General features: G+C 35.0%; 1 protein-coding gene across 1 annotated transcript; it reads right to left on the reverse strand.

The window, feature by feature from the left end:
- Positions 1-432: 432 nt before the first annotated feature.
- On the reverse strand, positions 433-27,454 carry ETFDH (electron transfer flavoprotein dehydrogenase). The gene is made up of 13 exons (XM_019733134.3): positions 27,081-27,454; positions 20,638-20,778; positions 20,005-20,234; positions 18,626-18,707; positions 18,073-18,191; positions 15,727-15,804; positions 8,588-8,734; positions 7,232-7,372; positions 5,923-6,066; positions 3,247-3,415; positions 2,478-2,660; positions 2,000-2,221; positions 433-823 (listed from the first exon to the last, which is right to left on the reverse strand). Exons 1-13 carry the CDS (start codon positions 27,112-27,114, stop codon positions 660-662), a joined length of 1,854 nt encoding a protein of 617 aa, XP_019588693.2. The 5' UTR covers positions 27,115-27,454; the 3' UTR covers positions 433-659.
- Between the last annotated feature and the right edge of the window lie 4 nt (positions 27,455-27,458).

A 27,458-nucleotide genomic window follows, 5' to 3' on the forward strand; every position in this document is an offset into this window, starting at 1 on the left:
AATGGTACCCAACATATTTTTAAACTCCTAAAGACACATCTTGTTGGATAAACAGATGAACGCTTAAGTTTGTATACTGTTTCCCTCAATTCTTTGATGCAGCTCTGTGTAACCTGGTTGGTTTGTGCTGGGTCAGCAAACTAAAGGGCCAGAAAGTCAATGTTAGGCTCTGTGGACCATCCCAGGCTGCCACAAACTATGCATTCCTGCAGCTGTCACCAGACAGTGTGTAAACCGACAGGTACAGCACTGCTCAGGTGTTCCAATAAAATGGTAAGTGGTGGGCTGGATGCCAAGCTCTAGTCTAGAATATACATTTATTTTCATACTTGCAGTCTTGGATTTAACAAGTCAAATATATTTTAAAGGCCAATAGTGTATTGCTATTGATACTGAATTTTTGAAGAATTGAAGAGGTAAGTGGATACTACATCATTTATAAAGTTTTATTTAAGATAAATATTAATTTTTTATGGGACAATTTTAGGTACAGTATAAAATTTCTATTTCCCAGGTAATTATTTTATGAACATTCTGATTAGGTACATGATGTAAGATATTTTGACACTTGTTAACTTCTAAATATTTTAAAATGAGCTTACCATACATTTTAAAGAAAGTGGTTATCAAACTTGCCTGCAAATGAAATCAGTTGCAGTTTACATTCCATTGTAAGCAGGTCCTCCACCACCTTCGGGTACCACCCAGTTAATATTCTGACTTGGATCTTTAATATCACATGTTTTACAGTGCACACAGTTCTGAGCATTTATCTGTAACCGAAATCCATCACCTTGTTCCAAAGGTACAAATTCATAAACTCCTGTAGGGAGAAATCAATAATAATATGAAGTACCTAACTTTAACTTGTAAAATTAAAAAAAACCCAGGAAGTTCTGGAAACTAGCTACAGAAACCTTGAAGGTTTGTTTTCTGAACGTTTACCCATAGAGAATATTACAAAGATCTTGTGTGCTATTGCTGTTAGTATAAATCAAATATAGATAAAAGCAAAAGGTACAGCAGTATTTGAGTTAGTCTTACTAACAGGAGAACTCAATGTTTAGCAGTTTGAGGGGGGGGGGTGTGTGTGTGTGTACGTGCTATAGCTGAAAAGACAAATTAGGTCTAGTCCTTCACATCAGAGTTTATAACTCAGTGTGATGACAGAAATTATTAAGAAACAAAGTCAAAAAAGACAAGAGTCTCTGCCCTCGAGCTTAAATTTTAGTCCCTTTCCAGAATGTACTAGTTTTTACGTATCTGAATACTATTCTCATTTGAGACCCAGTTACTCTTTTATAATTCTAGTTGGAAACTCAGCACTAGAAGTATTCATGATGAATTTAAAGTTTGGGACCATTTCCTTGAGCTCAATGTGGCTATTGTACTTTAGCATCTGTATACATATATGTTTGTAAGCAGCCATGACGATTTTTTTAAAAAGTCATGTGAACATGGAAAGAGGTGTTTTTGTTTGATGTGCCAAAATGCTTATCTTGGTCTGAAGGTAGACACACAAAAGCTTTTTTTTTTTGAGAAATGTCATATGAATTGGGCTTAACAAAAAAGTTCCTATTTTAACTTTGTAAGCGGGCATTTTCCCGCCAAATCGCGTTGTAACATGGGGCTTTTTTGACATTTTCTCGCCAAAAGTAGACTTTCCGTAAAATATTCATATCTTTCGATCTATTTGATATTTTTCTATGAAACTTTCAGTGTTTTAGTTTAAAAAGAGGTGCAAAATATGTGTTATTCTCGTCTCCCGTGCTTTGGTATAAAAAGCAATAGGATGAGTTTACTCGTTTCCTGCAAAAAATGTGTTAACATTGCTGATTAGCCCAAGAACCATAAAAATAATGGTTTCTAAAGGAAGCTGGATGTAGGAGTCATTTACAATTTCCAAGCAATGGAAGAAGTTTCTCAATGGAAGCATGTTTCTAACATGTTTAAAGCAAGTACCTGTATTTTAGGTACGGGTGGAAATCTCGTTACTGACCTGCAGGGCAGAAGCGCTGCTCGGGCCCATCGTATATCGACAGATTTCTATTTACAGGTATACTGTCGTCCTTCAAAGTTAAATGTGCTGGCTGGTCATGTTCATGGTTAGTGCCACTCAGAGCCACAGATGACAAAAGGTCAAAACTGATCTGTCCGTCAGGTTTGGGATACTCGATAGGTGTGCAATCCTTGGCTGCCTTGAGCTGATCAGAGTCAGAACCTGCAAACGTTTTCAGGAAGATGAATAAAAATACAACACTAACTTAAAAGTACTTTTAAAAACACCAATGAAATAAGACTACCCCCCTCATAACAATACACTGTTATCTTAAAGATACTGAATTTGCCATTTCTTTAACAAAGCAAGTTTTAAAACTAACCAAAAAAAAAGTTCCCTTTCTCCACTACTTAATGGGTCCCATTCATGAGTTTTTAATGATTATAACATCCATAGTCTCAAAATATGTTGGAATTACCTTTATGTTTTAGAGTCCATGGCTCCATTCCTCTAAATATCCAGTAAAAGATTCCAGTGTAGATCATCCCTCCATAAACCCCCAGGATCCCATGGCAGGATGGTCTTATGTTTCTCACACTATACAGTTCTTTCCACACCCAGGATTTCTTCACATTGTCCTCATACTCAGGTACATGGAGTCCTTTTAGTAAAAACATGAAATGTTAAGTGAAATTGTCTCAAGGAGTATAAAATACTTTATCAAGCAAGGTATTTTGCTACTGAAATATGTGATAAATGAACCTTAAGTAATTCTAAAAAACAAGTGGTCATATGCCTGATTGCCACGCCCACTAAGCAATGGTGCCGCTTGATCCTGCAGTTTGCAAATGTTTCAGATGGAAATACACCAGTATTTGTGAGGTATCTTCGCATGTATATGTTCCATATATGTAACGTAATACAGTACTGTCCAGCTTGAAATCTCTTCTAAGTAGGTGGGATACCAGTGGTACTATCCTTTTGATGTGAATAAAACAGAATATTGCTGTAAAAATCTAGAGTGTAGGTCATGTAGTTTTCTTTACACAGCATACATCTTAATGCTTTGTGTAAAGGGACAGATACAATGTATGTATGTAATTAAAATATACATACAAAACACCTCCGTATTTTTCCTTGTATTTATTTTTATTTTCTATCTATATACTGACTATATGTTTAACTTCTTTTTAAAACTCTCAATGAAGAACCTGACAATTTTCTGTATGTGAATAGGAAGTTCTTACCTATCGTCTTTGATTGGAGATTTTCATTAGTTAGTTGATTAAAAATAGATTCTGCTGCCAAAGCTCCACTTTTCATTGCTGTGTGGGTACCTTTGATCTTGGGAACATTCATGAAACCAGGGCTACAACCAATTAGCAAACCACCAGGGAAGGTGAGTTTTGGTATAGACTGAGGAAAGAAACATTTAAAGTGCATTTGTTAGCTCAAATTAAACAAGGAAAACTGACCACTTGAAATTACAGCCTCTTCGAGTCTAAGCTCTATGGAAAAAATTTTTTCTAAATACAAGAAAATGAATATACTGAAGGGAAAAAATAGAGCAAAGGCAGTTGTTTCCCCTCCCCTAATAAGGATTAGAACTATTTGCTATTTTTCTATGAAGACTTTTTCCTTCTCGTCATGACTAACCTACAAGAGACAGACAGATTAAGACCAGAAGATTAACATATTTAAATGTTTTTATTTATACTTAGCATGTCATAGTTAAAAATATTCTCTAAACCCAAATGGCTATTATCTAAATTGTGATTGGCTGTTACATGCATTCTGGGTAATATGTAAGTTACAAAGGATGTTATCTTTAGATATGCTTTTTATTTTACTTTGGTATCTAGGGATGGAAACCTACGTTTTAATCATGGAATCACCACAACCTACTACCTTAAATAACATATTGTGATTAATTTAAGAATAAGCTGAATGTCCAAAATAAATTTTAAGACAGTTTGGGCCTCAATATACATTTCTAATGGAAAAAAGCCAATAAAAGCCTATATATGCCCCAAAATGTAGCACTAAATTATAGAATGTTTACATGGGAAAATGTACTCCGATCTATAGTTTGAAGAGGAAAGAGAGCCAATGCAGAGTAATTCTTTCCTCCTTCTGTATTTTTTCTTCTCTAAGCACTTCCTACATTAAGTGACAGTCTTTGCTGAGAAAGCGATGTGGGGTAAAAGTTTGGCTGAAGATGCTGAAAGGGACTTGCGAGAGGAGGTTAACAGGAAAACTACTGCCATCAGCTACAAGAGACACTATGAGACATCTATGGGCACAGCTACCTTCAATTAGAGAATTCTAACTGTGGAGGAGAAAGGTGGTGAGGAGCAGAATGGGGAGGTGCAGGGTGAGGGGGGAAGGAATGCTGGTAAAAGAAGGATCGGGGTCCCATCCATTCACAGTTCATGTGGGAAATGAATTTACGATTGGGGTTCTCAGACCAAATTCAAGATCAGAACAACCTAGATAAAAGCATCATATCAGGATTGCAGAGTAGCTAACAGGGAAAGGACTTTCTGGACTGCTACTAGCTGAGAACAGAGATAATGGTTAGGAACTTGTATGACACTGCTTTTCTCAAATAATCCCGTGGCCCTGCTAACTAAGTTTTATTCAAGAAGCGGAAGACAGGACGTGGATTGTCAGTGCAAGTTCTTCCAAATTGGTGCTTAAGTCCTAAGAATAAAGATTTGTAGCCCAAAGAAAAGGTGTGTTCTTAAGTTCTGGGAGGATCCTACCCTGTGTGGGCAGTGGCACTGGGCATTTTGTTAAGGAACTAGGGATCAAGGGAAAGTTGCACTGAAAAATGGTGTATTCTGGGACATGCATCAAACTAGGGCTACAAATAATTAGAAACCCACCAGGAAAGGTGAATTTTTGGTATAGACTGGAGAGAGAGCGAGAGGGAGGGAGGGAGAAAGAGAGAGAGAGAGAGAGAGATATGCAATTTAATATTTGTTGCAAACAAATTACTACTCTAGGAACAAAACCAACTTCATGAGAACTAATTCCACAGCAAATGAATTTAAGATTCTAGAGAGTTATAATTTAGCTATGATTTTACTTGACTTTATGAATTATTGTTACAGTAATAAAGTATTTAGAACATCATTTTAAAGGTTCAATCAACTTCCCGCCCTCCCAATTTTCTATTATGATACCGTTACAACAAATTTATTTTTTTAAGTGATACCCAATTTCTAAAACAGTTCTAGATTCCTCGAATATTAGAGACAGAAGGGACTGTCTTTATTGTACAGCTGATCCCTTAAGGCCAGAGAAGAAACTTGCTCCAAATAATCTGGTATGAGTTTTAGGGCTGATTTTTAAGATCATCTTACCTGTCTAATACTATTTCCACACCAGTACTAACAGCGTTTATCATACTTAGCTACCTAGGTTTTATTTCATTGTTCATTAGTACATATTTAATACATTAATTGTAATTGATAAAGTTCATTTTGAACATATACTAAAATTGGACAGTTAAGGGCAAAAGCCTAACAGTCCACCTCAAAGGCAAGGGTGTCACTAGGTAGTTGGGATGAATTAATTACCTTTGCTGAAAACTAAGTTTGTCTTTGAGTTTCCTGCCACTGAAGGAATAAAGGGACATATCTTAGATCACACAGTTTTAATTTTCTGATTAAAAACAAACTGAAAAAAAAAAAAAAAGCCTGTGAATTTATGTCTAGAAATCAATATATTCTTAAAATTAAATTCATGGTGTGATTTATTTAACTACGATGTGACAGTTTATAAACACTAGGTTCTTTGCTTAATTATTTTTTTTCCTATGAGGTAACTTTTTACTCTTTACTTAAATTTGTAACATTATATTTTCAATGTTGAATTTATAATACAGAAATAAGGAATATAAAAGTTAGGCGAGTTACCTGTAAGCCACCTTCATTGAGAGCTCTGGCTCCATATGCAATCCTTTTTCCACCCTCCAACGTTGGCTGAATGCTGGGATGGTGTTTCCATCTCTGGAACTCTCTAAATGGGCTCAGGTATGGATTTTGATAATCCAGACCAACCTTAAAATTTTTATATTTAAATTTATTATATTTACACAATTAGAAGTTTTTATTTCAAATTTTATCAAGCTAAACAATGTGAGCAGTATTTTTCAGAAAACATGTACATTAACTTTCTTGTACTCAAAGTACATGAAAAAATTTAAATAAATAACTAAATAAAATCTGTTTGGAAAAGGACTCAACGAAAAGATACCATGTGTTTATAATCAGCAAAACTTTAAAAATTTGGAACATTTTAACAAATTATTGTGCTCTGAAAATCAAAGTCCGAATTAAAAAAAAATATATGTAGGTGTCTCATGTGTTTCTACAAAAGGAACTGTAATTATTTATTATTCATTTATTAATACCGACTCTAGAAATAAATAAGCTACATGCAGTATGACTGAGGCAAAAATGAAGAAACAGGATGTAATCACACTTAGGAAAAAAGAGGACAAAAAATATTGAAGATTACATTTTATAAGATATTACCAAAATGCTGAAATTAATAACCAAACCTTTTTGCTTTGAAAAGATTAAGTCACTAGAACACCCATGCAAAGGCGATGCATTGAACACTTGGGTAGGTGTCAAAACACACCAATAAGGCATAAATTTAACAATGGTTCATAGCAGAGTTAATCGTGACACTGAACTATATATAACTGCCACCAATTCCAAGGTGCAGAAACTCTTATGTAATTTTTGCATTCCTTATATTATTCAAGATGTAACTGACTACAAAGATGTAAGTGGCCAAAAAGGGAGAAAATGCCCATGTTTTAAAAAAGTTATAGGTTCAAACCCAGTGCTGATTTCGTTTTCAGTGGCAGCACGCCATAATGGAAATGGGCTTTGAAATCAGACAGGTTTGGATGTGAATCTTACCTCTGTCATTTAAGGCATATTTGGGAAGGTTATGTAACTTAAATTTGGACTGCAGTTTTCCCATCAGTAAAATAAGGATATACCTACTTCACAGGATGTTTGTGAAACTTAGAATTCTCAGTGAAGCATCTAGCACAGTGCCTGGCATGTAGTAAGTAGCTCCTATTACGAAAGCTACGTGTGTTTCAGCCATAAGCATTTTATATTCTCTGGATTCAAAACCCTCATTTTGTAACACTGATGATTCAGTGATTCTAACAGCAGAAATTTCGATAATGGGTATCTAACTTACCACAAAACCAAGAGCTACCAGGGGTTCACCTTCATTTAAATGATAAAGGAAAGAGCCTCCATAAGTGTGTTTGTCCAAGGGCCACCCAACGGTGTGATCTACTCTCCCAGGTTTCCACTTCTTTTCATCAATAATCCATAGCTTAAAAAAAAAAAAAAAAAAAGTTTTAGTATTATTTAAATTTTTAATGTCACCACAATGTATAAAACTTGCCAAGTTTATGTCTTATTTATGAAAATTACAAGTGAAAAACTGTAACAAGAGAAACACAAAAAAAGTACTTCAAATATCAAAGAAAATTATACTAAACTGCAGCACGATGAATCAAGAGTAAGGAAACAGGTCAGAAAAGTTATTAAGACATTAATTAGATTCTCAAATGGGTAAGACTTTCCTGTGATTATAGAAAATACCACTGACGAGATGAGGGAAACTTCTGGGGTGTTGGTCAGGCTCTATGTCTTGATCTTGGTAGAGGTTACACGAGCATGTTCACTTTATAAAAATTAACTGAACTGTACACTTAAGATCTGTTACTTTCAAGTACACAGGTTATTCTTCAATATAATATTTTACTCTCACTTGCACTTTCTCCTCCTTAATTGAAGTAAATTGTTTATCCTATTTTCAGAATGGTAAGTTTTAAATTTTAAATAATTTCCATTTGAAATATTGTCTAAAATCAGATAATATTATGTGCAATCTACCAAAATAATTAAGTCCTTATTTACAATTTAATGACTCTAGTTATATACAGAATTTGAAACTTTCTGAGCTTTACACTAAAAATAAATTTAAACAAAAGGATTATAACGAAACTTTTACACTCTAATAAGCCTAAGGTTTGGAAAAATATACTAGAGAATGGACAAACTGAGAAAATATACAACACTTAATCTAACTAAATTTTACGTTACAGATCAGTATACTATGGCTGAGTGTATGTTTCATAAACTAAAGTATCTTCATACTACAATTTTGAATAAACAATTCTTGTAGGATGTGGTCATCCTACAAACAGCATATGAATAACAGGTCAAATCCTATAAAGGCAGACGACATTACAATGAAAAAGAAATCAATGTTACAAATATTTCCAAGTTCCAGACTTTTGAAAAAAGCAACATTTGACAAAACAATTACAACATGCAGATTCAATTTGGATAGTAATGGAATTTGATTAGTAATATTTTCTCCCCTTGAAAAATATCCCAAATATTTTCAGTCATAACGAACGTTTCAAGTCAATAAAAAATATAACTGTAAAACTAAATCAACATTATAATTACATACTATAATAGAAGTGAACTGAAGCTCCATATTTTGAAATTAACATTACAAGAAAACCCCGGATACCTCCTTCAGTCCAATTCCGTAAGTTTGGGGTTGACAACTGGCCCTCAAATCAAACTTCTTATATAGTTGCTTGGCTAGATGTCCATGGCAACCCTCTGCAAAAATTGTAACTTTGGCATGTAGTTCTAGTCCTCTCTCAAATGTTGTCTAGAAAAATAAAAACATGTTAAATTGCACCATTTGACAATTTAAAAAATATTCACATACTGGTCAGCTTTGAATTGAACTATGATTCAGGTATAGAAGAGAGTACAGATATTAAATCAGAAATAAAACTAAGTACTGTTTATGAGTAGAATCTAATTTAAATTTTATACAGCTTGTCTGTTACATTTTTCTTTTTTACTTCGAAAGTACTTAATTGAGTGGTTAAGTTTGTATGAATTTAAAAAGCAAATAAAGCATGCTCATGCTGAAAAATTCTCTACAAATAAATATAAAGTGAAAAATGAAAGGCCATTTCCCCATTGTACCTGGTTTTTTCAGTCCCATCATTTGAAGCACAAAACACTATTAATAGCTTTCTTGTATATCATGCCAGAAAATGTCCATGAATATAAAACTATACAGAGTTTATTTTATATCCTTCTAACACAAACAGGACCATACTAAACATATTCTTCAGCTACTTTCCTTTTTCACTTTAGTTTTACTTGTTCTCTATTGCTGAATATATATTGTAAAACTGAAATGTTTTTTCCAAAGGGGAAAAAAAAAGCTACAATTAAAGTCTTACCTCTCTCTTTTGTTCTCTATATTTTGCACTTATGTCTGGCACATGGCAGGTACTCAATAAAGTTACTGAATAAAGAAATATAGAATAATCAGGAAAGTCTCATGAAATGTATCTTTCCCGATATTTCTCTATTCGCGTATTTGCATATATGTGTGCATATAGACACATTCATACAAAAAAATAATTTATACTGACAAATGGTTTTGTAACTATTTTCATATTATAAAATGATTTGCCTACTGCAATATACACCAAAAATCATTCATTTTTAATGCCTAAATAGATTCCCCTAATTTTTCAACCAATTCTCAACAGTTGGACATTTAGGTTGTTCCAATGTTTCACTATTATAAGCATTCAAGCTGAATATCCTTGGTGCCAAATATTTTCAATCTAAATGGTGAGAATTATTTCATTATTAATCTACTATCTTTGGTTACTAGAGAGTTTGATCATCTTTCACGTTTACTGGTAACTTCTATTTTTTCTTGTGTGGTGCTTATACCTGTCATATATATGTATACATGTATATCGCACAGACATCCCACATGTAACTTTACTCAGTACTTTTTTATTTTCTTGTCTCCATCCTCTCTCATCTATAAACTATATTAACAACCTAGTTGTATGGTTTTATCAAAATATATATTCACATACATATATAAATATACATATACACTTACACTTTTTTGGGTCCTGGTTTATTTTATGAACATAGGATATAATACAAACTTTTCTGTATCTTACCTTTCTCGCTTAATAATACTTCATGGGAATCTTTTCAAGTGACTCTATAGCTCAAATCTTTCTCTTTATTGGCTGGGTAGTAGTTCATGTGGAAATACCATAGGTTAATCAGCTATTCTGTTAATGGGTAATGGCCATTCACTGTTTCCATTTTATTTGCAACAATAAATAATGTTAAAAAATACACGTGTGTGTGTGTGTGTGTGTATGTGTGTGTGTGTGTGTGTGTGTGTGTATACATCTCCTTACAATACTGGTGCTTTTATTCCCTGTAACATAGATTCCCAGGAGTGGCACTGTTAGATTAAAGGGCACACCTATTTTTATTTTACCAGATATTACCAGATTGTCTTCTAAGAAGCCTAAAACAATATTTCCACCAGCAGTACATAAGACACTTTTCCCTATAGTCCAGCTAGTGACAGATATAACTGTTTCTTTTACATTTTTGTTAAGTGTAGTGATAACTCACTGCTATTTTAATTTGCATTTACCTGATGACTATTTTCAGCATCTCTTTTTATTTCAAGAAATATTATTATTATTTTTTTAAGAAATATTAAATGAACACCTATAATGTGCTAGGTTCTATGCTAGGCACTGGGACCACAGAGACAAATAAAAAAAGACAGACCCCTTTTCATCAGGCTTGTCAGAGGCAAACATTAAATAAATATCTGAGTATATAATTACAAATTGTGATTAAGTGCTATGAAAGAAAGCACCAGGTGCTATGAGAGAACAGAAGGGAACTATTCTGAAAAGTGTGAACAGGAAAGGCCTTTTGGAAGAAATGACATTTAAGCTATGGGTCTGAAGAAAAGGTATATACGAATCTTTCCGTATGATTTGTGATCATCTGGATTTGCCGTTCTGTGAATTTTTCAATATTTTAGATTTTGCTCATTTTTCTACTGTTATTTTTCTTATCAATGTATAAATGCTTTGATATTACGTCAAATTTCGCCCCCAATCTACTGTTTATCCACAGACTTTATAGTATTTTTAAAAAATTTATTGGGGTGATAATTGTTAGTAAAATTACATAGATTTCAGGTGTACAATTCTGTATTACATCATCTATAAATCCCATTGTGTTCACCACCCAGAGTCAGTTCTCCTTCCATCACCATATATTTGATTCCCCTTACCCTCATCTCCCACTCCCCACCCCCCTTACCCTCTGGTAACCACTAAACTAGTCTGTGTCTATGAGTTTTTGTTTCTCGTTTGTCTTGTTCTTTTGTTGTTTTTGGTTTATATACCACATATCAGTGAAATCACATGGTTCTCTGCTTTTTCTGTCTGACTTATTTCGCTCAGCATTACACTCTCAAGATCCATCCATGTTGTCACAAATGTTCCTATATCATCTTTTCTTACCACCGAATAGTATTCCATTGTGTATATATACCACAACTTCTTTATCCATTCATCTATCGAAGGACATTTTGGTTGTTTCCATGTCTTGGTCACCGTAAACAAAGCTGCAATGAACATTGGAGCACACGTGTCTTTATGTATAAATGTTTTCAGATTTTTTGGGTAGATACCCAGGAGAGGGACTGCTGGGTCATATGGTAATTCTATTCATAATTTTTTGAGGAACCTCCACACTGCCTTCCATAATGGCTGCACCAGTCTGCATTCCCACCAAAAGTGTATGAGGGTTCCTTTTTCTCCACAGCCTCTCCAACACTTGTTACTATTTGTCTTGTTGATGAGAGCCATTCTGACTGGGGTGAGGTGATATCTCATTGTGGTTTGTATTTGCATTTCTCTGATGATTAGTGATGTTGAGCATTTTTTCATATGTCTATTTGCCATTTGTATGTCCTCTTTGGAGAAATGTCTCTTCAGGTTGTCTGCCCATTTTTCAATTGGGTTGTTTGTTTTTTTGTTGTTGAGTTGCATGAGTTCCTTGTATATTTGGGATATTAGCCCCTTATCGGAGGCACTCTTTGCAAAAATCTTCTCTCATTCAGTTGGTGGCCTCTTTATTTTGTCGATGGTTTCTTTTGCTGTGCAGAAGCTTTTAAGTTTCATATAGTCCCATTCGTTTATTTTAGCTTTTACTTCCCTTGCCTTTGGAGTCAAATTCATAAAATGCTCTTTGAACCCAAGGTCCACAAGTTTAGTACCTACGTGTTCTTCTATGCAGTTTATTGTGTCAGTTCTTATGCTTAAGTCTTTGATCCATTTTGAATTAAGTTTGGTACATGGTGACAGATAGCAGTCCGGTTTCATTCTTTTGCACGTGGCTATCCAATCTCCCAGCACCATTTATTGAAGAGGCTGTCTTTTCTCCATTGTATGTTTTTTGCTTCTTTGTCAAAATCATCTGTCCATATTTATGTGGTTTTATTTCTGGGTTCTCAATTCTATTCCATTGGTCTATGTGTCTGTTTTCTGCCAATACCATGCTGTTTCGATTATTGTAGCCCTGTAGTACAAGCTAAAGTCAGGGAGTGTGATACCTCCAGTATTGTTCTTTTTTCTTAGGATTGCTTTGGCTATTTGGGGTCTTTTGTGGTTCCAAACAAATCTGATGATTTTTTGTTCTATTTCTTTAAAAAATGCCATTGGGATTTTGATGGGGATTGCATTAAATCTGTATATTGCTTTGGGTAATATGGCCATTTTAATTATGTTGATTCTTCCAATCCATGAGTATGGAATGTCTTTCCATTTCTTTGTGTCTTCTTCAATTTCTTTTAAAAATGTCTTATACTTTTCAGCATATAGGTCTTTCACATCCTTGGTTAAGTTTATTCCTAGGTATTTTATTCTTTTTGCTGCAACTGCAAAAGGAATTGTTTTTTGTATTTCTTTTTCTGAGATTTCATTGTTAGTATATAGGAATGCAATGGACTTTTGTATGTTGATTTTGTAGTCTGCAACTTTACTGTATTCGTTGATTGTTTCTAATAGCTTTTTGGTGGAGTCTTTAGGGTTTTCTCTATATAGCATCATGTCATCTGCAAAGAGTGACAATTTAACTTCTTTATTCCCAATTTGGATGCCTCTTATTTCTTTCTCTTGCCTGATTGCTCTGGCAAGGACTTCCAACACTATGTTGAAAAGCAGAGGTGATAGGGGACAGCCCTGTCGTGTTCCTGAACATAGACCAAAGGGCTTCAGTTTTTCACCATTAATTATCAGATTAGCTGAGGGTTTGTCATATATGGCCTTTATTATGTTAAGGTATTTTCCTTCTATACCTATTTTATTAAGTGTTTTAATCATAAATGGATGTTGTATCTTCTCAAATGTTTTTTCTGCATCAATTGATATAATCAATATAGTATTTTTTTGATATCCAGAAGTGTTTTTGTATAGTTAAATAAATGTCAGTCTCTTATAGGTTTTTAATTTTCTTATCTCTATAGGATGGCTTATCCTCCCCCTCGCTTATAATTGCAATCTACATTTCTTTCCGATTTTTTTTAATTGTTTGAAAAATAATCAAAATTAAAAAAAAATGAAGGTCAACTCTATTTGCTTCCAGATAGACATACAATTTTCCCAGCACCAATTATAAAACAATTCAGTCTTAATGAACTAAAATATCGCTTAGCATATTTCTGCTTCCTTTTCGAGGCAACATGCCCTTTAGTGTTCAAAGGACAGGTCCTGGAGCCACACTGACTATATTCAAGTCCTAATCTGAAGAGTTAACAGCTGTCTGACCTTGGGTAAGTGACTTACCCTCCGAAACTTAAAAATGTCCAAGTCAGAATCTTTACAATAAGATGCCTATTAGACATGGGAGTAGTGCTATTGAATAAGGAGGACAGATGACTGTGGGAGTTAGAAAAGGTATTTAAAACCATGGGACTGGATGAAGTCACTACGGAGAAAATGTAGACCGAGGACTCAATACGGAGCCCTAGAGCCTCAATATTTATTTAGAGGACAGGAAGAAGAGGACAAACACGCAAGGCCACAGGAGGAGGGGCCAGTGAAACACACTGAAAACCAGAAGCGGTGGTGTGATGTGAAGAGCTAGTGAATACAGGTTGCAACAAGGAAGAAGTTACTCAGTTGTGTCAGCGCCGCCTTGTAGGAGGTCAAGAAAGAGAAGACAGAGAACTAACTGCTGAGGTGACAAGATGGTGTATCTGGGACTCTGACAAGAGCTGTTTCAGTGAAACGGCAGGTAGGAAAGCTTAACCATGCAGGGTGAAACAGAGAATGGAACAACAGAGTAAAGCAAATCCTTGGTTCTTCCCACTCCAAACCTGTGGTACTAAAACAATTATTTTAAACACTGATATTTTAGAGCTCAAATTATTAAAACTCTACTGTACTCATCTATGTTTTTATATCTATATAAATACAATAAATAAAATATAAATAATTTTATAAATACAAAGCACCGAACACAAAAATATATTTGAACAAATATCATGAGAATACACAAGAAATGAAATATCAGAATGACAAAATTTGCATGCTTCAATTTTGTTGTAATATTAAATGTAAACATTTTAAATAATAATCACATTATGACAGTATAAAAATAATCATAACATACAAAAGAATATAAGAAAAATGGTATTATTTCATCATTACGAAAAGCAGCATGAGATAATCATTGTTTATAAACCTGGCTACGCATCAGAATCCCCGAGGGGTTGTTAGAAAACAGCTTCTTGGGCCCTAACTAAGTCCCAAGACTTCACATGATTCTGACATAGCCAGTCAACCCACTAGAAGGAACAATGACAAGGGTAACGCTGGAGAGCTTTGTCACTTGCTCTCTAAGCAAAACGCTAGTGAGAAGTAGGAAGATTTGCGGGAGGAGACTCTAGACTAGATTCTCAATTCTGTTCAAGAATGGCAGAGAGAAGGATAAACTACGAATTAACAAATATTTTCTGAAGACCTAACATTAACTGGCACCATGCTAGGCATTGGAACAACGCTCTATGACCTCTGTCCTCATGAAGTCTATTAATCTAGTTGAGAGATTAGGACAATAAACAACTGAAAATTAATAGATTAATTTATTAAGATGTTAATTTGTGTTTTGTTCTTGTTGTTAGAGGAAAGCAAGGCATTTTTTCCTTGTCCTTTTCAAGGAATCTTATAGACTGTGAGATCTATATCCCTGCAGTTTTTATTTTGCAAATTTAAAAATACAAGTTGTGAAAACCTGAAAACCACCCAGGCTTATATTTGAATGAGAGGAGGGCAATTAGTGTTATATGTACCAAAAGATATTGAAATCAAGCCGAAGATTATCAGTATTACTGATAGTAATGCAAATGATTCTCATTCATAGAAATAAAAACCATAGAAGTAGCAATGCAGCTAATGACCATATATGCATGTTTTTTTAATTCTCCTTGAACTATTTGTGACATCTTACCGATTAATTAATGAGTGAAGTAAAACTTTTGACACACGTTTGTTTTGTATTTTTGAGTTACGTTTTTACCTTTTAAAAAATTCTTAAACATGTTATATTTATTTGCCTAAATGATGTTGACTTCAAAGATGCTTCCATATTTTTAATAGAGAAAAATTCCACATTAATAATATTTTAATATACACTTAACATGCAGTATACATATAGCAAGACAAAATTACTGAGTTTAAATTGATTCTTTTTGTGTCAGCTTGTTACGCACATAACTACGAGAACATTTACCTTTGGTGCACCATCTTTTTGTATTCCTACATCGTTAGTGGCAATTCCTTTTACGCTACCATCTTCATGAAAAAGGACCTAAAATGAAAACATTTCATTATCACCTTAGGATTCATAACTACCTTGAAAAGAAACAATAAACAGCCCCATATTTTTTTTAGAAAGTGAACACGTTCTCTAGATTATAGAAATATAGACTTTAAAGTGTTCAGGCAAAGACACATGTTTTTAATAAACTCCCTTCTAGAGTATGAAAGAACACAGCTCAAATAGTTGGAAATGAAAGAAATGCCATAACCTTGATTAGGAAGAAAATGGGGAAGCCACTTAAGCGATCACAAAAAAACCCAGTAAGATTAAACTGACAGCTCTTTGAAGAGTTCAGATACCAAAAAAGTGTACAGAACCTGAATTCAGGGCCTATAACAAATGAAGAACAGGTGAGTGGAAAGAGAAGAACAGTGCTGGGAAAGCCTCTGTCCCAAATGACCTGAGATCCAAAAAATAAAAAAGTCAAAATAAAGAAAATAAAACAACAAAACAGAGAGGCTGACAACGGCCCAAAGGTGATTAAAGTTTATTTCTGGAGCAAGAAGGAAGGGGGAAAACTGGTCAAAACAATAAGTCTGAAGATGAGAAGTAATACTCTGTAACCTTTTCTTGGTTTCTGTTTCCTCTCTGATCCAAAATGCCCTTTGGATAGGAAAGTACAAAATGTACAATAGAATCACACAACAGAAAGCACAGGAGTGGAAAGGTGAAATAAGGATTAGCAGCCATGAATATGAAAAAAAAAGATATAAACGTTTTACTTGATACCTTGAAAATGAATCAACAGTAGCATGTGGCTATGAACTTTAACTGAAGTCTGGCCCAAGTACCAAAACCTATTGATGATGACCTGATAACGTTTACGGAAATGAGGCTAACAGGAGAGGTACAAGAGACTATGAGTGTGAGTGTGTGTGTGTGCGCGCACACACACAGTCAAGGCATTTTAACTAGGAGAAGTGTAAAACCCCACACTTGGGTCAAAAAAACCAATGCATACCCATGGGCTGGGAAAACAGAAATCAGTGGTAGCAAGTATAATACAGGGCCTGGGTGTTTTATTTGACTTACATACTGTAGGGGTAAAACAAAATAAAATATGTATTTTTAAATTTTCCCTGGCGCCAAAATAAGAGAACTCCCCTTCCCATCAAGACTGTTTTAGCATTTTCTTTAGAAAACTTAACAGTAAATTCTTTCTCTGAGATATATGGGAATCTTTTTAAAAGCTAAATAAACCTGTCAGATCTGCATCTCAGGATGTGTTTCCTAGGGGCCTTGGGGACATGCTTGAAATGTGAACATCAAGGAGGATGGCATCCTGTCTCTGGGAGTCTGGGCTAGATGCCGGGGTCCAAGTTATAACTTCCTGCTTGTCAAAAGATACAAGAAGTTTTATTTTTTCTTTTGAAACAGACAATATGTATGTAGTAGGTTGGATCTGCCTGGTTATATAAAAGGGTGAGATTTCCGTCTTGGCAATCTCCCTAGCAGGCTGCCGGTGCCATGCACTGCAATCTTGGTTTAATGTTCATTCAATAATAAAACTGTCTTTATTCTATTTTATAATTTGTAGAGGTGATTTTTCTGGGTTGGCAGGAGATTTTATTTGTAATAATTTCTTCAATAATACTTAGTGAAAATCAACAGTATGATATGGTTGCCAAAGGAGTTATTTTGAGGGAATTAATGGAAGAACCGTTTCTAGAATGAAGAACGTAATAGCCCTGGTCTACACTTGGCTCGAAGTATTCATTCTTGGTGCCACCTTATAAAGGGGATAAAAAGGGAATGCATTCTGAGGAGGGCAATGAGAATAATGAAGGAACTCAAACCACACAACATGAAATTTCAAAGAATTGAGAATATTTAACCTGGGGAAGAAGAGAAAGCAGGGCATACTTATAATTGGAAAGTTGTCCTTGCAAGAGGGCATAGATTTGTCCTATATACTATAAAAGAGTAAATAAATTTCTATTAAATATAAGTAAGAGTATTACCAATAATCCAACCATCAGATAGAGAACTAACTTTTCCTTCCTGATGGAATTCAACTGTAAGTTTGACAATCACTTGATGTGGGTACAATATGAGGAAATTAAGTACTTCTTTGGATTAGATCCTTCTGAGATTCTAATTTAATTTTTTAAGATTCTTTCTAATCTTGCAATTCTAAAATCCTGTGGCTTTTCTCAAATATTTACTTCTTAACCTCTGTACCATTCTCGGTTTATACTCAAAAGAAAAAGAGATTACTTCCTATGAATATTAAAAACAAAACCAAACTACACAAACCTCGGCAGCAGCGTAACCAGGGTATACTTCAACGCCAAGGGCTTCTGCTTGCTCCCCCATCCAGCTCACTAAATGTCCCAAGCGCACAATGTAATTGCCATGGTTGTTCATTGGCAGACCTACAAATATATGCTTCAGTTATAAATCCGACTTTTCATTGATAAAACATCTCAAAAACATACTTAATTTATAAATTCTAATCAATGTACAATTTCTGCATAAATATATTCATATTATCATATAGTCACAATTTCAGTTTATATTTTATAGTTTTGGTCTAGAGTTCTAATTATTAAATGAAAAACAACATTACAGCTTTAAATTAAAAATTCCTATTGGCTTACAAGGCTATCTCAATCCTTCTAGATTGGGAGACAAAAGAACTGGGTTCTAGTCCTGCCTTCCCACAAGCAGCTGTGTAACTCTGGACAAGTCCTCCAAATCTCTGGGCCTCAGCTTTCTCATCCGTAAAAGGAAGGGATTTCACCTGATGAACTGTAGTTTCTCCCAGCTGTGGAATTCTATGAATCTATGAATATTTATCATATCTTACCTGGAAGAATTGGCACAGGAATTCTGTATTTCTCTGTTAAAATTCCAAATCTGTCTTCTGTTACAGGAGTGTTAAGTGGAGCCTAGAAAAGAATAAAGGAAAGAAAAGGAAGTTTTTAGGTAGTTCATATTTGGAAGGGCAAATACAAATAACAATGAAACTGTATCAAAAAGTAAAAGGAACTACCCTCTTCATTTTTCTTTCATCACTTTCTTTAGAAAACTTGGATTGTAAATTCTTTGTCTCTTTGAGATGTATGAGAATCTTTTAAAAACCTAAATAGCCAGTTTCCCAACTCAGGAATGTCTTTCTTGGGGACCTTGGCGACATCTCTGAAATGTGAACATCAAGGAGGATGGCTTCCTGTCTCCCTGTCTCCGTGGGAGTTTAGTCTAGCTACTTGCCCCAAGTTGTAATTTCCTGCTTGATGAAAACGTAAGACAAGTCTCGTTTTTCCTCTGAATAAAGACCGTTAACATATATGTGACGGATTGTATCTGTCTAGCTATATAGGGTTTTGATGTGAAGAACTTTCTTTTAGAATTGATATTATGTCAATAATCATTCAATGATACCTATTTCTGATACAATATTGAAAAAAGAAAGTTAATTGGGCATAATTAAAGTATTTCTAGTTTAAAGGAGCTTGATATTTTAGAAAGAACAGTAGAGATGAATATTTTGGAATTTAACTTACTCAAATGGAAAACATACAGAAATATTTACCATATTTTTTTTAACTTTACAAAGTATATTCACTGATACTAAATATTCTAACCTTAAAGGTAGGATAGATATAAACCATCTTATGTAAGAAAAAACTGAGATATATAGAGTGTAAGATTTTAAACACGGTCATACAAATTATGAGAACAGTAAAACTAGCATTTATACTAGTAGTGACATTTCTGCTTAGGTTATGGGAGGCCAAATTGACTTATTTCTTCAGAAAATTAGATTAGATTATCCTCTTTGGCTTTAAATACTACAATGTCCCAGGAAATTTATGTAACACTTCCTTAAGAATAATGATATTAAACACCTATGGAAAAAGTAGTAGGAAATACCCGCAAAATCAAAATGCTGTGTTCTATTCGGTACAAATGTTCAAAGATCTTCTCAAGATAATGCCTTCTCATAAACCTCCAGTACATAAATACAACATGTAGAAGGCATTATATAAAAATGAGTTACTATCTTAAAATTCTAACTATATTTGATACAATTCAATCTCTTTTTGCCCTTTTTAAATGAAAAAAAGATCAGTAATTATCCTCTAAAAGATAGAATTATATGAAACGGGTTTCCCATATTCCAGTAATTTGGAACTAGAGATACAATCAAGATTGGACTTGGTATAAAAAAAAAGTTTTTTTTACTCCCTTCTCCTTCCAGTCTGGAAACAGTTCTTCAAAAGCACACGGATCGAGGCAAGCTCCTGAGAGAGTGTGCGCGCCTATCTGAGCAGCCTTCTCCACCAGACACACACGGATGTCCTTTCCATGGTCAGCAGCCAGCTGCTTCAGACGAACAGCGGCAGAGAGCCCCGCAGGACCTGCACCCACTATCACTACATCCGCTTCTTCTGCAAACCTCTCCATGCTCACTCCTGGGAGGAACACAATAATTTAAAAAACTCCTTTAAAGTCCAGGATGAATAAGACATGATAAAATCACACACTGGCTCACAAATACTTCCACTGTGCTTCAGAGCGTCATTTATAGAAATTGTCCCTCTACTTCGCATGAGAATTATATTAAGTATATTACTGTATTCGTGGGTGTTCGCTCAGGTTCTGTTCAGGGCATATCTTATTTTAGTTTCCATAAACCAACTTTTGGCTTCAGATTATTATAAATTGAGCAAATGTTTGCTTTCCCAAATGTTAATATGTAACACATTTCGTAAACCTGTATTAGATGATTTCATACTTTCATGAAAAACGTATTTCCCTCTACAAAATGATACAAAGTATCTAGAAAGTCTCAACAATTGTACACAAATTATTTACCTTCCCATCGCTTGTCCTTATCCCGGGGATAAATAGTATAATGGGTAGTAATTCGAGGTACAGCAGAAGTTGAAGACCATCTTGTAGCACGCAGAGGTAGATAATTTTTCTTAATTTTTAAGGCATGAAAGCACTGATACGCTGCACAAAAATTATGAACATTATTATTCTTTCAATTAGTTTTCCTCAGGAGTAGACTGAAAAAAGTACTTCAAAAAAAATCTAAGATAGGGGATCAGAATTGGTTTCTGGTTAGTTTTCTGTTAATTAGCTCCAAAACCTTAAACAAATCACTTAACCTCTCTTGATTTGTTTCCTCATCCAAAAAAGTAAAGGGTCACTAGATGATGGCTAATGTACCTTCCTGGTTTGAAATTGTATGATTCCATGTGTGATGCCTTATATTTGGAAACTTGTTTATATTCTGACCACATCAAAACTGCAGACATTAAGTGAACAGTTAGATCTATTGCTGTAGAGCCGTTAGTTGTGATATGAATGGAAATAGAGTGTACATTTTCCTAAATGAACAATTCAGTTAGCTTTTCTCATAAAGCAATGTTTTCAAATTATAATATTTTTGCAGGATCTAATAAACTAATTTATTCAATTTAGCTCATGTCAAGCTTAAGCTATAAATAGGATGACCATGTAATTTCTCAACCAAACTGGATACTTTTGAGAAAAATAAGAGGCAGTGTTAATGATTATGTTGGCACAATGCGGGCAAAATGAGTTTTATGGTCAGTTTCTGTTTAAATTAAGTTGACTCTCCCATATGGCAATATTTTCCTTTAAGTTAGCAAATAGAATTTTATGGAAATAAACAGAAGGTTGCAAAGATTTATTGGCAAGGTTCATTCAGCCTCTGTTGGCCTTAACCCTTCAACTCTATCTCCTCCCTCCCTTTACCTGGAACAGACATCCTACAGATCAAACCTCACAGAAAGAAGCAATTAGGTGGGAACTTTCTCAGTTCCTTGGCAATGACCTCTAATGTAATCTGTATTTGTGTTCATCCATTTCCTCATTCTCTCCAGTTATAAGAGATGTCTTTTCTCCTCACTTAGATTAATCTGTTCACTTGGATGAGGAGGCTTCTCTCTCTCATCTACCGAGGGACATTCCTCTGTCTGATACCCTCCCCTCCGTCCATATCTTCAAGTTTTGACTCCCTTCTCTGATATTCTCTTTGATAATCCTTTTCATCATTAAAAAAAAAAAAAAAAAGAGAGACAGAAACTCCACCCTGACAGACATAAAAACTCATATTTGGAGCTATAATAATTAAGAGTTTGTTATTGGAGAAGAAATAGAATAATCAAAGGAACAGAATAAAGAGTTCAGAAATGGAATAACGTAAGGATTTGGTGTATGATAAAAATGCAATTTCAAATCAGGGAGAAGAGATGGTTATTCATTAAGTGGTACAGTCATAAGTAGACAGTCATTTGGGAAAAAAAGCATATTTCTCTCTATATATCAAAATGAATTCCATTTGGTTAATGATTTTAACAGAGAAAGTCAAAGTATAAAAGATATGGTGATATGTCCACAAATTATTCTCCTGCTTTTGAGAGAGTGGGCTGGACTAAGTGGCTAACTTTCACCAAGTAGAGTATGGAAAGGGAAAACTATTACCTTTACAGTGGAGAAACATGGCATACACTTTAATCCAGTGACCAAGCTTAACACTACTGGCAATGAGACATATCGGTATCACCACTCCCTGACATGATGTGAAGAGAAGGGCTCTTCCCCTCTGTGGGATATGTGCCCCAAATCTATATCCTCAGTGTAATCATGAGAAATCAGCCAACAAACTCAAATGCAGGGACATTTCACAAAACGCCTGGCCAGTCCACAGCAAAGTGTCAAGGTCATGAGAGACAAGAAAAGACAGAGGAACTGTCACACTGAAGGAGACTAGGAGAAATGACAACTATAAGCAATGTGGTGCCCTGGGATGGATCCTGAAACAGAAAAAAATCTGAATAAAGTCTGTAGTTTAATTAATACTATTGCATTGATGTTAATTTCTTAGTTTTGATAATGATACTACAGCTATGTAAGAAATTAATCTGGGTGAAGGCAATATGGCAACTCTGTGATATCTTTGTAACTCTTCTGTTAAGTCTAACATTATTTCAAAATAAAAAGTTAAAAAATAAAGATCATGGTGATACAAAAGTTAACTCAAAAAGGATCAAAGACCTAAATATAAGAGCTAAAAGTATAATATTTAAAAAAAAAAAATAGAGTGTGAATCTGTGTGATCTGGGAACAATGGTTTCTTAGCTATGACACCAGAAGCAGAAGCAACAAAACAGAAAACAGATAAGCTGTACTTCGTCAAAATTAAAGCCTTTTGTGTTTCAAAGGATACGATACCCTCAAGAAAGTGAAAAGAGAACCCATGGAATGGGGGAATATATTTGCAAATCATATATCTGAAAATAAATTTGTATCTAGCATATATAAAGAACTCATTTCTAATAATAATAAAAGACAAATAACCCAAATAAAATCAGGTAAAGGAGCTAAACAGACATTTCTCCAAAGAGGACATACAAATGGCCAATCAGCACATGAAAAGATGCTCAGCATCATTAACCATCAGGAAAACGCAAATTAAAACCACAGTGAGATACCACTTTACATCCACTAGGATGGCTAGAATCAATAAGGCAAATAATAACAAGTGATGATGAGCATATGGGCAGTTGGAACCCTCATATACTGCTGGTGGGAATGGTAAATGGGGCAGCCACTTCGGAAAACAGTCTGGCAGTTCTTCAAAATGTTAACGATAAGAGTTACCATGACTCACTCCTAGGTATTTACTTAAGATAAAAATACATGTCCACACAAAAACTTGTATACAAATAAATGTCCATAGCTGCATTATTCATAACAGTCAAAAAGTGGAAACCCAAATGTCCATTAATGAATTAACCAATGAAAAGTGATATATCCATACAATGAAACAGCACTCAGCAATAAAATAGTCATATATGCTACAACATAGATGATCCTTAAAAACCTAAGTGAAAGAAGCCAACCATAAAACACACACATATTACATGATTCCATGTATACTGTATATGAAACATCCAGAACAAACTAATCTATAGCGACAGAAAGTAGACTAGTTGTTACCTAGGGCTGGAGGGGTTGGGGAGTCACTGCTAATGGGGTTTCTTTTCGGGGTGATGAAAATGTTCTAAAATAGACTGGGGTGATGGTTGCACAACTCTGTGACTATACTAAAAACCACTGAACTGTACACTTCACCTGGTGTAAAACGTATGGTATGTAACTTAAATCTCAATAAAACTGTTATTTTAAAAAGCATTTAGTCACACACACAAACGGTTATGGGGAAAACACTGGTAATTTTTTTTTTATACTCTTGGATTTGGAAAGGTTTTTTCTAAGTATGGTAAAAATCTCAAAAATCATTTGACCAAAATTTTTAAACAGCTATGAACAATAAAAGATGTAAACATAAATTGCTTAGTTTTCTGTATTCCCCAGTACACAACATAGTCCTATAGTATTTTTCTTTTCCTTGTTTATGCTAAATCCCAGTGTTAGCCTATATATAGGTATAAATATTTGGTGACTGAATATTATATAGTCCTTTTTATACTTTCCTTCATTATAGTACTCATTTATGAGTCACTGTGGTATTATAAAATACGTTAGTGCTTTTTTAGTGTCATTCTCTGTGAAAAGGCAAGCCAGAGTTATAAAACAGAAGAATTAAAAGGTCAACATGAGGGAATAAAAAGATAAGCCAGACTGGGAGAAAATATCACAAAACACAAAGCTGATAAAGAGCTGGTATCCAAAATACACAAAGAACTCATAAACTCAAGTAAAAAATAAACTCAATTGAAAAATGGGCGAAAGATCTTAATAGATACCTAACCAAAGAAATACAGATATACAGGTGGAAAATAAGCATATGAAAAGATACTGAACATCTTATATTATTAGGGAATAGCAAATCAGAGACACCACCATACAGCTATTAGAATGGCCAAAATTCAAAACACAGACAAGGCCAAACGCTGATGAGAATGTGGAGTAAGAGACTCCCATATATTGCTGGCGGGAACGCAAAATGGTACAGCTGTTCTGGAAGACAGTGTGGCGGTGTCTTATAAAGCTAAACATGCTCTTAACATATGATCCAGCAATTGCTCTACTTGGTATTTACCCAAATGAGTGGAAAATTAATCCACCCAAAAACCTGCTGTCAAACAAGATGAATAAGCTCTGGAAATCTGCTACACAACATTGGATTTATGGTCAATAAGGTATCATATCCATTTAAAAAAATTTCAAGAGGGTATATCTCATGTTAAGTGTTCATATTATAATAAAAGATAGAAAATATAGGATTAAAAAAACTTCATGTGAATGTTTACAGCAGCTTTATCCATAATTGTCAAAACCTGGAAGATGGCCTTCAACAGACGAATGGATAAAAAGGCTGTGGTGCATCCATACAATGGAATATTCTTTATTACTAAAAAGAAACGAGCTGGTTGCCAGGAAAAGATATGGAGGAAACTTAAATTCATATGGAAAGAAGTCAATCTGAAAAGGCTACATACTATACTATATGATTCCAACTACATGACTTTCTGGAACAAGCAAAATTATAGAGACAGTAAAAAGATCAGTGGTTGCCAGGGGTTCAGGAAGAGAGAGGAAGGGATGAATAAATCAAACATAGGAATCTGTGGGCAGGAAACAATTCTGTATGACAATGTAATTAATGGTAGATACATGTCTTTATACATTTGTCAAAACCCTTAGACTGTACAACACAAGCAGTGAACTCTAATATAAACTATTATTAATAATAATGCATCAATATGGACTCACCAGTTGTAACAAATGTTCATTATATATTTATATTTTTATTAAAATACTTTAGGATGTACGATGCATTGTAGTTTAAGTGTATAGAAGGTATCATTTGCTTCTGAAAACTGATGATTTGGTATCAGACAAATCTGTAATTCTATTGCTTATACAGCTAGTGATTTTTTTTTGAGAATATTTGGAACTGAGTAGTCTGATTTCCTCTAGGGGGTAAAAAAAAAAAAAAAAGTCACAACCTTTAACCTTTTCTGAAAACAAATCTGACATTTCACTTTTAAGATTTGAACACTTAACACACCTTGGCTGAATTTTGATAGAGAAGTGAGGTCAAAGTCCATTGAACTCATCACATCACCAAATCAAAGTCGCACTGACAGCACATTTATGTCTATCTCATCCTTGCCAGTAGTACTAACACTAAGCTATGAAAATGGCAATGATCTAAGCATCCAAGTAAAATGGAAATGGTAATTTTGGTGGAATTTTGTTAGCACTTGGCCCAAGAATGGCTTCAATTAAATTAGGCAGTAGGGCAGATGGCATCTGTCTACTCTGACAGTGCAAAAACAAACAAACAAACAAACAAACAAACAAACAAACAAAGGCATTTCTATACATTAGTAATACATGCACAAGTTAACAAGAACTTTAAACAAAATTCTATTTATTTAATATACGGTGACCAAATCTGACAAAATTCTACTTTAATGAAATTTACATAATGATATCCTTAAATCTGCCATATATATACTTGTTTATTCCATAACCAAAAACTAAATTAAACTAAAGATAAAAAATAAAGCCAGTTGTGAGAGAATTCAAGATTCCGTAGTGAACTTCTTTTCGAATTTAAGAGCTTTGTTTTGTTTTCAAGCAAAACAAAACACCATCTAACTGCATCATTCTACCTTTTTTTAAAAAGTGAAAGGAGAGTTAATGTGTTATTTCCACAAGTCATCGTGATGGCTCTAGGAGCACCCATAACACGATTAAGCCCGTAGAATTAATTTTAGACAACGTAGAAAAATCTCTGGCTCCAGATATAATCTGGTGACTTGGGAAGCATATGAATGTTAATTATGATGTGACAGATCAGACTTCAAATTCTTAAGAACGGGCTAGCACGGCTGCAAAGACGCAACTCAGGTCAGGACCACGGAGAAAAACCGTGCAAAGATTATTTTATCCATTTCTAACAATGTAACAGACAATACCTGAGCTTTGGGATAAGCGTCAGGACCAGGATTTGGGACCATTCAGCTCAGGAGTCCACCCGGAGACCGTGTTGATTAACTTTCCTCCGCTCATGACCTTTAGCCTAGTTGTCAATTTTTCCCTTTGGGACAACGAATCCCATGGGAAGGAATCTAGGGTCCACCACCAGGCGCAGACAGTATGACCTGTGTCCTAGTTTAGCCTGAGAAAGCCGACGAAATGAGAGATGAAAGGAGAAAGGTGCCCACAGCCCCCAGGTGTGACCCTGTCCGTTTCTCCCTACTCACTCGACCTTCCTCCACTTATCCCTCCCCGACGTCCCCGCTCACCCGGGCAGGACAGCTTGGCCAGCGGCACCAACATGTTCACTGTAACCAGGACTCCCGGTCGGACACAGCTGAAAGAAGACAGCCTGCGGCTCGCCCCGGGCGCGGGACCTCTATGCCTCCGGGGGCACCATCACCCGCCAGTCAGCACCAGCCCTTCTGCTGAAGTTTACCTCCCAGTTCACCCTACCACTTTGGCTCACAGCGTGCCCGCCTCTTTCTCGCTCTGCGCCGGCGCCGCGCATGACGCAATGACCAGCAGAAGCTTCCGGGTCATGTACCCAAAGAGGAAAAGGAAAGGGACTCCAAGTTCCAGAACGGCCCGCGGCTTCAGGTTGCGGATTGGGTTCTCGGCCTCCGTCTCGCCCACACGTGCTGAAG

The sequence above is a fragment of the Rhinolophus sinicus genome, chromosome 15 (genome assembly GCF_057876585.1).
Source record: "Rhinolophus sinicus isolate RSI-liver-muscle chromosome 15, RSI-T2T, whole genome shotgun sequence".
Taxonomy (NCBI): Eukaryota; Metazoa; Chordata; class Mammalia; order Chiroptera; family Rhinolophidae; genus Rhinolophus; species Rhinolophus sinicus.